Genomic DNA, 11,929 nt, shown 5'->3' with positions numbered 1-11,929 from the left:
TGTTGAACAATATAAGTCCAAGGACAGAGCCTTGGGGGACCCCACTGGTCACAGGGCACCATGACGATTGACTTCCGTCAATCACCACCCTCTGGGTCCGACCATAGAGCCAATTCCCCAGCCAATGGATCATGGTGGACCCGAGGCCACAGTTGGCCAGTTTTGCCAAGAGCTGATCATAGGATACCAGATTGAAGGCTTTTTTGAAGTCAAGATATATGACATCAATCTCTTCTCCCTTGTCCAGGTGATAGGTCACCTGGTCGTAAAAGGAGATAAGACTGGTCAAGCAAGACCTACCCGCAACAAACCCGTGCTGACTATCCCTCAGGATGTTGCCGTTGGCCATTCTGTTGAGAACGGCCTCTTTAATAATCTTTTCTAAGACCTTCCCCAGGATAGAGGTCAGGCTGATGGGCCTATAGTTTGCCAGATCCACTTTCCTCCTTTTCTTGAAGATAGGTACCACATTGGCCTTCTTCCTATCTTCAGGCACTTCACCAGAACGCCAGGAGTTCTTGAAGATCCGTGCCAGGAGCTGGGCTATGATGCTCGCCAGCTCCTTGAGTACCCTGGGGTGTAGATTGTCAGGGCCGGCTGACTTGAAGGTATCCAGCCTCTCAAGATGTTTATGAGGTCAGCATTGATGGAGGGCAGGGGATCTCCCTCACCCAGACCTCCCTGTCCTGTAGTGAGCATTGCATCCTGTGGGACTGATGAAAGTACCCATTTAATAGGTTGGCTTTTTCCTGGGCATTGGTTGTCAGTTGTCCCATCTGGTTTAGCAGGGGTCCAATGTTGCCTTTGCTTTTCCTCCGGCTCCCCAAATATCTAAAAAAAGGACTTTTTATTGTCCTTGATACTTGTAGCTAGTTGGCGTTTCATTGCAGCCTTGACTTTCCTGGTTCTCTCCCTGCAGGTCCGGACCAGTGCAGAATATTCCTCCTTGGAGGTGGATCCAGTCCTTCATCCTTTGTAGGCCTTTCTTTTTAGCCACAGGAGGTCCGCTAGTTCCCTGGAGAGCCAAGGGGGCTGCTGTGCCCTTTTGCTGCCCTTCCTCTGTGACAGAATAGCATTAGCTTGTGCATCGAGGATCACTCCCTTGAGGAGCAACCACTCTTCCTGAGCTGCCCTCCCCTTGGGGTCGTGGTCCCTTAGGGCCTCACCAACAAGCCTCCTGAGCTTGTCAAAGTCAGCTTTCCTGAAGTCAAGGACTTCTGTATTGCTGACTGACTTGCCAGCTTTACGGCAGATGGTGAAGGTGATCAGCTCATGGTCACTGTCACCCAGCTTCCCTTCGATCATTAGGTCACTGATTAGGTTGTCCCAGTTGCCAGTACCAGATCAAGCAGCGCTTTACCTCTCGTTGGCCTGTAGACCTCTTGTGTCAGATAGAAGTCATCCAAGCAGGAGAGGAAGCTTTCCAACCACTCAGATTTAGCTGAGGGATCTTCCCACAAAATGTCTGGGTAGTTGAAGTCTCCCACGACAACCATGGATCTGGAGCATGAGGCCTCAGCCAATTCCCTGGCAAACTCCTGGTCAAGCTCTTGACTTTGGTGCAGGTCTACTACAGACCTTGCACCCATTGTGTCCCCTGTGCCGTGTTCCCCACAGATTTTAACCCAGAGGGTCTCCAGCCATCCACCCTGGTTGCCAATGTCGGCTTGCAGGGACACATAGCTCTCCTTGACATAGAGAGCTATGCCCCCACCCCTTTTGTCTACTCAATCTCTCCTGTACAGGGCATAGCTGTTTATACCCATGGTCCAGTCATGGGTGGAGTCCCACCAGGTCTCCGTTATCCCTAAGACATTGTAATTTTTTAGTAGTAGTAGTAGTGCTAAGCAGGACAAGTTCCTCCTGTTTATTCCCCAAGCTCCTGGCATTTGTGTACAGGCATGCAAGGGTCCCCTTGGGGGCCCTTGCCTTGCCTACAGAGTGCTCCAGGGCTGGGGCATGGGTGGGCTCCCTTAAGTGCCTTGGCCTGCTGGCTTTGCAAGGGTTGCTCAGTGGGCCAGCAGTGGCAGTAGTCCCCCCATTTCCCAGTGGACTTAGTTTAAATCCCGGTGCAGCAGGTCAGCCAGGCTGGCTGAGAAGAGCCTCCTCAGCCATGCACCAGGAGCATGCAGTCTCAGCCAATTCCCTGGCGAACTCCTGTTCAAGCTCTTGATCCTGGGTAGGAGGTCTGTAGTAGGCTCCCACCATTGTGTGCCCTGTGCCATGTTCCCCACGGATTTTAACCCAGAGGGTTTCTGGTCATCTACCCTGGGCGCCAATGTCAGCTTGCAGGGACACGTAGCTTTCCCTGACATAGAGACCTACACCCCCGCCCCTTTTGTCCACTCAATCTCTCCTGTACAGGGTATAGCTGTCTATACCTGTGGCCCAGTCATGGCTAGAGTCCCACCAGGTCTCCATTATCCCTGTGACATTGTAATTATTTGTGTTAAGCAGGAGGACAAGTTCCTCCTGTTTATTCCCCAAGCTCCTAGCATTTGTGTACAGGCAGGCAAGTGTCCCTTTGGGGGTCCTTGCCTTCAGATTGCTCCAGGGCTGGGGCAGGGGTGGGCTCCCTTAACTGCCTTGGCCTTCTGGCTTTGCAAGGGTTGCTCAGTGGGCCAGCAATGGTTGTGGTCCCCCCATTCCCCGGTGGGTTTAGTTTAAAGCCCGGTGGAGCAGGTCAGCCAGTCCTGCTGAGAAAAGCCTCCTCCCCAGTGGAGAGAGGTGGAGGCCATCCCTTCCCAGCAGCTCGTTGCCTCTCTCACCAAAGAGCAGGCTGTGGTCATGGCAGCCAAAGCCTTCCTGATGACACCAGCGCTGCAGTCTTTGGTTTACTACCTGGTGTTGCCAGGACATATATAGTTAAGTCTGAGGTGGGTCCTGAAAGATAATAAATGCAACCTGTAAGGCATAGTAGTGATGCATGGGCAGGAGATTTGTTAGATTAGGAGACCTCCCTCATGTTGATATCAGTGTCAGGGGATAGGAACCATGTAATGAGTTGGAAGGCTTTGACTTGGTGGTCATTGACATGTTTCTGTTTTACATACACTAGTGGGGGATGAACAACTTATCTGGATATCAACAATGTAAACGTGCCATTAGGTCAGAAGGCACACACAGATTGACAGTATTTATTTTTCCAAACCACAAACCCAAATCCAAGCAAACAGCAGAGTCAATCATGAGCTATTCTGTTCAATCAGTGCTATAACACTTCTGGAGAGATGAAGCTGTTTTCCTGACACTTTCAGTAGGAAGGATGAGAGAAACTATAGTCTTGTGGCTTGGGCACTGTCTGGAATGAGAGAGACCCAGGGTTAAATGCCTGCAGTGTCAGAGGACCTGTGCTCTGAATAGGACAGAGATGGGAATAGGATGTGGGGCTCCACCTCCCAGGCTGCTGTACCAACAATCAGACCATTTTTTTATTTCACTTCATTGAACCTTGCAATGAAGCTGAACCTTAAAAAACTGGTACAAAAATGTGTTCCCTCCAGTCAGCTCTAACCAGATGCAACTGCACTGGGAGAAATGGCACAGATTGCCTGCTATGTAGCCAAATACCACACCATGTCGCTTGGAAGGGATGGCTGCAAAGGAGGGTGTCACAACCTCCAAATCCAGTGTTGAGTGAGGTAACTTAGGTTGTCTACACTGCAAACTGCAATTGTGACTACAGCTTGTACAAAGGTATACAAACTAGTGTTAAACTGGACTAAGGAAGGTGGCAAAAGCATCTACAGAGAGGGGCTGGAGAAAAAGCAGATAGCTATTGAGTTAGGGAGATCTGGGCAGAGGGAATCGGGCCCTTGTCTAGGAAGCAGAGAGGTAGAGAACTTGTTGGGAACTTTGGGCTATAGATGATTTTAAATTAAATACTGACACATCCTATAAGCACTGTTGTATTCTCTTAGGCTCTGCCCTTTCTGTGGTGGTCAAGTCATTCTGGTCTGTCAGATGATAGTTTGGGGATCCTCTGTCAGCAGCAGGGATGGTGGGAAGTGTAGGAGCATCCGTAGCAGCTTGACATCACTAAGGGATTCCCAGACACTAGGATGAGCGTCCTTTAGCTGGCTACGCTGGGAGTAGAGCTGCTTTGCCCACATATTGCATGTATGCTTGTGTAAATGGGGTGCTCTATTGTGGTTAATGTAGCATAGCAGTGTGATTACCACAGGTAGAAATGCAGGATGAGGAGTGAGGACTGTGTAAAGTCCTAGGTGTGTACTTATCCAAGAACACTTCCTAATAGTTGGCAGTAGAAACAATCTGTTGCATTCCAGAAACATACATTTGCTCTTCAACCTTATTTCTATAAGCCTCAGGAATAAAAGTTACATCCAGCTGAGATAATTTAGTGAAAACAGATTGGTTAACCTGTTATCTTGTTAACTTGGTTAACAAGAATGTCCAGAAACACCCCTCCAGCTCACCACTAATAAAGGTGACCAGCATAGAGTTGGTAATTGGTATTTTTGATCCTCAAGAAACTAACTGGGCTAAGAAGTTCCCTCATTTACATCCCTGTTTATAAGAAGAGAGAACACCTTAGAGTGGTACTAAAGACACTGAATGAAAGATGAAGTGTCAGAAAAGAGAGAGAGATTCCCAAAATTAGGTAGGAAATATGTTCAAACCTGCTAAATACTTCCTAAATCCAAGGAACTGGACACCACGTTCACTTACAGTATGTCTTTATTTCTCAGTGCATTACATGAAAGGTCTTTGGTATTTGTGGGCTCTTGAATATTGTTCCCACTTGGCTCTGTAAAAAAATGCTGAATACAAAACATTCCATATACAGTAACAAAACCCATAGCAAAGAGAGAACTAGATACCATGAACAATAACATAGCAATTATGAAAAAAGAGAAGTACCATGCAAGCTGTGGGGTGAACAGGTTGGTTTTTTTCCCCTCCATTAGTGAGGTTTGATGATAAACCTTAATGCCTGCCATAAATGAGTTCATCAGGTCGGAAGAGATTTACTATTGCTTTCTTAACAATTATACATGATCACAAGATATTGTGTAATGCTGCCCTCTAAAAAAACCAAAGATTTTAGAGCTTATTACAGTGAGAAAAGCCAGGACCACTTGCACACATACAAAACACACAGATATAAATAAAAAATACCGTGTAAAATAACTAGAGGGAAAAAAAGGTAGCTATTTTTTCTATGGCTTCGAATGTGTGTGCATGTATAGCACCTTCCTGATTTGCTTGGGTAGCAATAGCATAAACCATACGGTGTTTGACCCCACCCACCCAAACTATTAAGACAGCAGAATGAAATGTCACTTTAAATAATAGTGAGATTATAACTGTGGAAAGGAGGAATTTCCAATAAGTCAATAAGAACCTTTGTGCATTGAGAAATAATTCCAGAGCTGATTGTTTGTCTTTTCGCAGCCACGGTAGCAGGTAAGTTTCTACAGTAACCTAATTAATTCTAAAGAGTGGGAATGAGTCTCTGATCCAGGTCTTTCACTTGTGCAAATTGTCATAAATCTAGTGACCTCACTGGAGTTTTGCTGATTTTTATCATCTAAGGATCTGGGCCTGACTTCAAGGCCTGCTCCTGCTCCCATTAAGGTCAATGGTAAATTGCTCTTGCATTTTATCTGCAAAGGGGCAGAAATGGCCCTTCTTTCTAGCTAATTGTAATTTTCCTGCATGTGTGTCAAGTCTTCACAATAAGTGCCTTTTGGATGCTCTGGACCGAAGCATTCTCTGTTTCCTAAGAAGGTACAGCTGGCTGGTGAAAATCAGGGTGCAAACGGGCAATATGCAGCCACTGCTTCTGGTTAGCTCAAGGCAACGGAAATGCTTTTCTATCACCAGAATCAATCCAAGCTTAAAAGCATTGGAGTTCAAAGAAATACGTTAAGTAAGTTCCAAAGAAGTCTTAACAAAGGAAAAGAACACACTATGGTATTGCACAGTATGCACATAAGATAAAGCACTAACATTTCAATTAAAATACACTTCTAAATGAGCACGCATCTGAAATAAATTCCATCCCCATAAGTTATGAAGAGATGGCAAAATGCATATGCCCAAGCTAAAATGAATCTTAGTATCCTGCCTAAGATAACAAAATGGGATCGGAGTGGTTTGTTTAATCATGAATATCATTAATTAAAACATCAGGTTATGTTCACCTTTATAACACTTATTTAAACTGAGACTGCACAACAATATCGTATAACTATTGACCAGTTAAAAAGGAATTAAACCCCAGTACAAAAACAATGCTCACAAAATATGAGCTGATTGCTTCCCAGATTAAAGATACAGTACCACGCTGATAGCTATCGGTATCTAACTAAAACAAGAAGTGTTGGGAGCAGAAAATTACATGGCTTTTTTTTATAGAAATCTGCACAAGTTGGTAATTAAAATGATGTTGCAATTTGAACCTGAAACAGCCTTTTGACAATCAATCTGGTAGGATTAACTGCAAACAATTTCAATTAAATTTTCTTTTGTCTTGCCACTAATTTGTTTTAATTAAAATCCAAAATCCTAGTCAAATGCAAATAAACTAGAGAGACCACTCATCAACCTAATACACTATTTATTTTTACTTCATGAAGACTAATTTCTAGAAAGAAAATTATCCCTTTCAACTTGAGAGACTCTAGAATCCCAGAGAATGCTAATAATCCACCTCATCGCATTTCTCTACCTTCCCTAAATTAAATCCAAAAGCTACGTGATCATTGGAACAGAATTTTGATATTTCCGTTTTTAAAGATCAGGCAGTAGTTTTTATTTTGCCTCTGAAGTTCTTTATTGGGAAAACTCTTTCTTTATAAGATGAATTGCGGCTCACACCAGCAGGATCATCATAAATGTTTTGATCAAAATGGTCTTTCAGGACCCAATTTTCCAATGCTCAGTACCAGGCATAAAGGAAGATGCAACAAGATACCCTTGTAAATGTTTAACCACTGCTCGACCTCTAAAAATAGAGTGAACATTTTGTTTGTAAGGGGGAAGAGATACTGTTCCAAGAAAAATGTTTAATGCAAATATGGAATGGGGGTGCTAAAAGTAGCTGCCCATCAACGAGGCTTCATGCTATACATTCCCTTTAAATAATTTAATGCCACCCAAGACAGTGAATTGAGGATAACGTTATAGCTGGTTTACTGGACTTGTTTGTCTGCCATCTGGAGCCAGATAAGCTGTTTTTATTAGTATTTTATATTTCGAATGAGAGCTGGCTGCCATTTTTTTTCTAAAAGATTTTGATCTCAGTGAGTATTTTGCGCGCACACTTGTTAGAGTCACCTTGGGACTTGCAAATGAGATCTATTTTGAGAATGATTTTACTGTCCTGGAAGAATTAACTAGGGTATGACCTATCCTGTGTCAATGACTTAATAGGCAAGGCCAAAGAGTTTCACTCTCTCTAGACTGGGTTTTTTGCTCCCTGTTTTGGGCTCCTGCAGACATCACAAGAAGAGAACTTGTCCAGAATGCAGTATGAAAAGATGTACTAAAGACTGTGAAATATTTCCTTTTGGAAAAATGATGCATTCAGGTTTAAAACAGTGTTAAGCTCTCAAGGTTTTGCATGGAAAGAGGGAATAAAAGATGGCACCTGAGCATATTTTATTTTCCATCCTCAGAAATTTGCTGCACTTGGCTTGTGCAACAAAAACCTTGAGTGAGGATCCAACTACACACCTTGACTATTAAATGAACCCCAGGTATTAGTCACAATTACTAATCAGTGCTTCCTTGGGTTAAGGAAGCACTTTGGATTACAGCCTTCAGTACAACTTAATTCTTGTCCATCTCCACCGCTTAATTGTACAGCACTCAGCAATTTCTCTTCAAGGAGCACTTTCTCAGTTCATGACAATACTAGTTTATTATAAATAAATGCTACTGACTTCCAACTGCACCTGTTTTAATAAGGCCAAATGAACCTCCGCTATAATTCTAATTACTCCAGGTTGAGATCTCACCTTTTGTTTCTAGCAATACAGTGGTGTTCATAAACCTGATCTGGATGTTTCGAGATCACGTTACAAAGAAATACAACATAAACATCCACACAAAGTTAATGTAGTGCCCCAGTAATGTCAAACTGAAGGCACTAAAGACTGAGCACCTTATTTTATCCGAGAAATATGTCCAGTGACAGCCCGAATTTCTAATGCTCTGCATGCCTCTATTCTGACCTTGGGGGCACCATCGTTTGTGGGAAGAGCATACTTAAGTCTGCATTGCCTGTTGAGTAGTTGGCCTCTCTGCTGAGGGTGTCAACAAAGGCAGCAACTGATTGTAATGTTAAAGGTGGTTCTTATCACATGGATATATATTGTATTAGGGAATGAATGACTTTGCCAACAGAAACCATTAAGCAAAAGCAATTAAGCAATTAAGAAACCATTAAGCAAAAGCAAAAATATTTGCTATTGCCCTGGACTGGTGATTGAACACTGTTTAAAAAACAAACCTATTGTTATCTACGTGAATGACACTGACCTGACCTATGTGTTTAGACAGCAGATGCAACATATTCATCACCTGAGAGAAGACAAAACATTTCCAATCAAACTGGATTTCCCTACTAAGTACTTTTGCAAAAGGTGGTATGACAGCTTTCCACTGCACAATTACAAGATAAACCATTGGCAAGAGTCTAATTCATATAACCAGTGATTCTCAACTGGGGTCCAGCCAGATTCTTTGAAGGGTGAGTGAGGTGTGAGGAGATAAGTGCGATGTGAGGAGATGGGCTTGCCCCATCTGAACCATCCTACTGCCCAGTCCCTGGGTAAGGAGGGAAGCACAATCATATATAAATTGTTTTTGAAATTGGGTGCTACTCAGTTCACATCAGTTGAGAACCACTGCCTTATATGATGCTAGGTGACAATCAATGGATAAATGCACTTATGATAAATGCTAAATAAAATTGTATCCAAACAATTCCTAGAGCAGGCGGGCTGGACCCCAAGATCTGACAAGGTCCCTTCCAGCCCTAAACTTCTGTGAATCTGTGAATTCCTCTTTATGGTATTAAATGGGGCAAAACATTTTCTGTGAATATTTGTTTCTAGCATTAAATGAATTTTTTTTCGCTGTTTGAGTGATGCAAACGCAAACTAGGTATGAAAACTTCTGTTCAACGGCCTTACTGCTACAAATGTTTACAAAAAGAATTTTGACCGCATGCCTAAATATGCAGAGAAAATAAATTTAGTATTCCATAATTAGTCACACCAGAAACCTGGTAAGAGTACGCTCTTCCAATCATAAAACAGTCACAACTCAACACAGCTCAAATCCTAGATTTTGAATTTCAATCAAAGACTAAGAATAAAGTAGAATAATTTGTGGAAGACTTTGAACAACAAATATGTACATTTGAGAAAAGCCACAATCTGTTATGATGTTTCACAAACAGAAACAGTGAAAAATTTGTCAAGTGATTCATTATTAATTTTTTGTTCTACTCTTTAAAAACAGAAATCCTTGCAAGATAGGTAACAATGCCTTAGCAGAGCTACTGAATGTGGCACCCTCAACTGGAAATCAGCAAGAAAACAACCATGGTTCAAAATGACCACATGCCAAAAACTATTATATCACAGTGCATAGGGCTTTGCTTTGAGCTAGGGTAGGAGTGAATGAGGTCTAAGCAGCATTTTAACCAAATAACATGTGAGAAGGAAGGCAAAAGAGGAGGATTTGTGCCTTTTTGAACAAACCTGGGGATATCCACTTCCTGGGATAGCTTCTAGGAACATGTGGCATCTGGTATTTCAGATGCAAAAATATAATTATTCTTCATGTGACACTTTGAGCGAGACAGAAGACATGCCCTTGCAGTAATGGCTTAGCAATATCCAGCCAAGGAAATGCTACTGCCAGCTCTGCAGCTTCCTAACCACTTCATTCTGCATGTTGCAGTTAAGCATGAGGATACTGTATCTTTAATGGGCAAATGGGCTGTAAAAATTACTAACACACATTTATTTCATTCTGTTGCTTTTCCTTTTGGCTTCACTGTCATCCAGCAGTGAAGAGAGGACTTGGTAGGGCTGGTGCCGCTGCTGGGGTCCACCACGTTTGATCTTGATGCTTGCTCGTAGAGGGGAGCCTGACATCGCATCCTGTCCAGAGCCTGGTTCAACGGAAGATAGAGAGTCTAAAAGAAGGTAAGACAAGGGAGACCACTACTTAATAGAAGAGACAGGAAAAGGAGCAAGTGAACAGCCCTGAAGGCTTGAATGGTATGTGTTATGATGAAAAAAATGAATGCCCTGCTCCTGTTACATTCCTCCTCTGCTCTGTGCCTTTCACCCATTTCCCTTTAATGTTTGTTCTTCTCCCCCTTTTCTTTCCACTTATATTGTCTTAATTAACCCACCACTGAACAACACAAATAAAAGTTGGCTGCCATTATATTGTCCCGACGCCTTTACATTGTATATCTTGTTTAGTTCAATTTGTAAATTCTTTGGGGCAGGGTCTGTGAGCTAAGCTATGTCTATCCAGTGCTTATTTGTTCTCTCTTGGTCTGCAAGCACTATAATAACAGACATAACCAATGTAATAGTGTTTGGTGATTAATACTTAGGAATGTTTTGTGGTCCTTGGAAGATGGCAGTTATAAAAGGGAAAAGTGTCACGTAAGCAGACATTGAGCAAACATTGAGATTCCACATTATGGAGGGTTTAATAAATATCACCCACTGTACAGATGAGAGGAAATGAAGCACTGAGTAGCTAAGTGGCTCAGCCAAGGTCATGTAGCTCATGTATTATAGCAATGAGATTAAATCCCAGCAGGTTGGTCACCCAGCACTTCAGACGTCGGCTTGCACTTATTTTTTTTTTTTATAACTCCCCTGCCCTACAAAGCTAATTTTACTTTTGGCAGTGGCAACAGCATTTTTCCAGTGTTCAGCAACAGATGTTGAAAACCCTAATGCAGCTTCTTCATTTTGAATGCCCCAGTTTCTCTTCCTTTGCCTTCAGAGATGGACACTTGTTCATTTCTCTGCCAAGCGTCCAGCTTCACTAGCCAGATGTCCATCGGTTATTTGCTCACAAGATGCAACACTTCTGTCACAAGCAAGTGTCCTGGTATAAAGGGATTTTTTGTTGCTTTAGCTGGAAAAGTCATTGCCAAATGACAGACTGGGTTTTCCTGTGTCCTGCTGGGCTGCTCTTGGGAGCTTGCTAATCCTCTGATTATCTCAAGTTTCCATCCTGTTAGAGAGGAGTTTGGTTTGTCAGTATATTTTGCTTTGTTGCTTGGGTGGTTTTAGTTTCCAAAGCCGCAGGGATGTCTGTGAAAAATGAAAGCATGTGATTGGCATTTCAGTGTGGGCCTTCTCAGCAGGGCACGCTCTGGCTGTACTGAAGTCTATGGCACAACTACACTTTGAGCAGGGTCAGATCCTTGGGATCTGGTGATTTTTAAATTGAGGTGATGCCTTCTCACTTTGGGAACCAGCTACCAACAAATTCCTTTCAGTATAACAGCTGCTGCACGCAAACAGGGCTGCGTTGTACTTCCTGTTTCTTTAGACTTCAGGCTTAATGAAAGACCGGTTTTGAGCCTAAGCTGTTCTTAAGAATTCAATACACTCTTTGGTGTGAAAGCCAGGGCAAGAATGGTTTATAATGCAACTTGCTTATAAGTAAAATAATTATTAAGGAAACTTAAACTAAGCACTCTTGCTCAGTCTTTTTGTCTTTAAGAGAAAGCTTTGCATTTCTACATGAGTTGCAAATTCTGCACAGTATCCTGATCTGGGCACAGTTCAAGTTGCTCTTTTTTAGTCAATAAAGCCCTGTATTTCCAGTATTGGCTTATTCTCTGGGCATGTTGCAAAGCCTATTTAGAAAGGCCTTTCTTGCTGGGTTGGCTTGAGAGCAGTTTAGCTTG

At 42.8% G+C, this 11,929-nt stretch overlaps 1 protein-coding gene across 1 annotated transcript in view; it reads right to left on the bottom strand.

The window, feature by feature from the left end:
• Nucleotides 1-4,691: 4,691 nt before the first annotated feature.
• Nucleotides 4,692-11,929, bottom strand: part of COL26A1 (collagen type XXVI alpha 1 chain) — a 342,088-nt gene continuing 334,850 nt past the window's right edge. Inside the window, exon 14 of the mRNA XM_014525512.2 lies at nt 4,692-10,180. Coding sequence (XP_014380998.1) covers nt 10,005-10,180 — 176 coding nt within the window. The 3' untranslated portion in view covers nt 4,692-10,004. The remainder of the gene's footprint in view (nt 10,181-11,929) is intronic.

This window comes from Alligator sinensis, unplaced genomic scaffold (assembly GCF_000455745.1).
Source record: "Alligator sinensis unplaced genomic scaffold, ASM45574v1 scaffold689_1, whole genome shotgun sequence".
Taxonomy (NCBI): Eukaryota; Metazoa; Chordata; order Crocodylia; family Alligatoridae; genus Alligator; species Alligator sinensis.
This window is presented reverse-complemented; position numbering and strand designations above follow the sequence as displayed.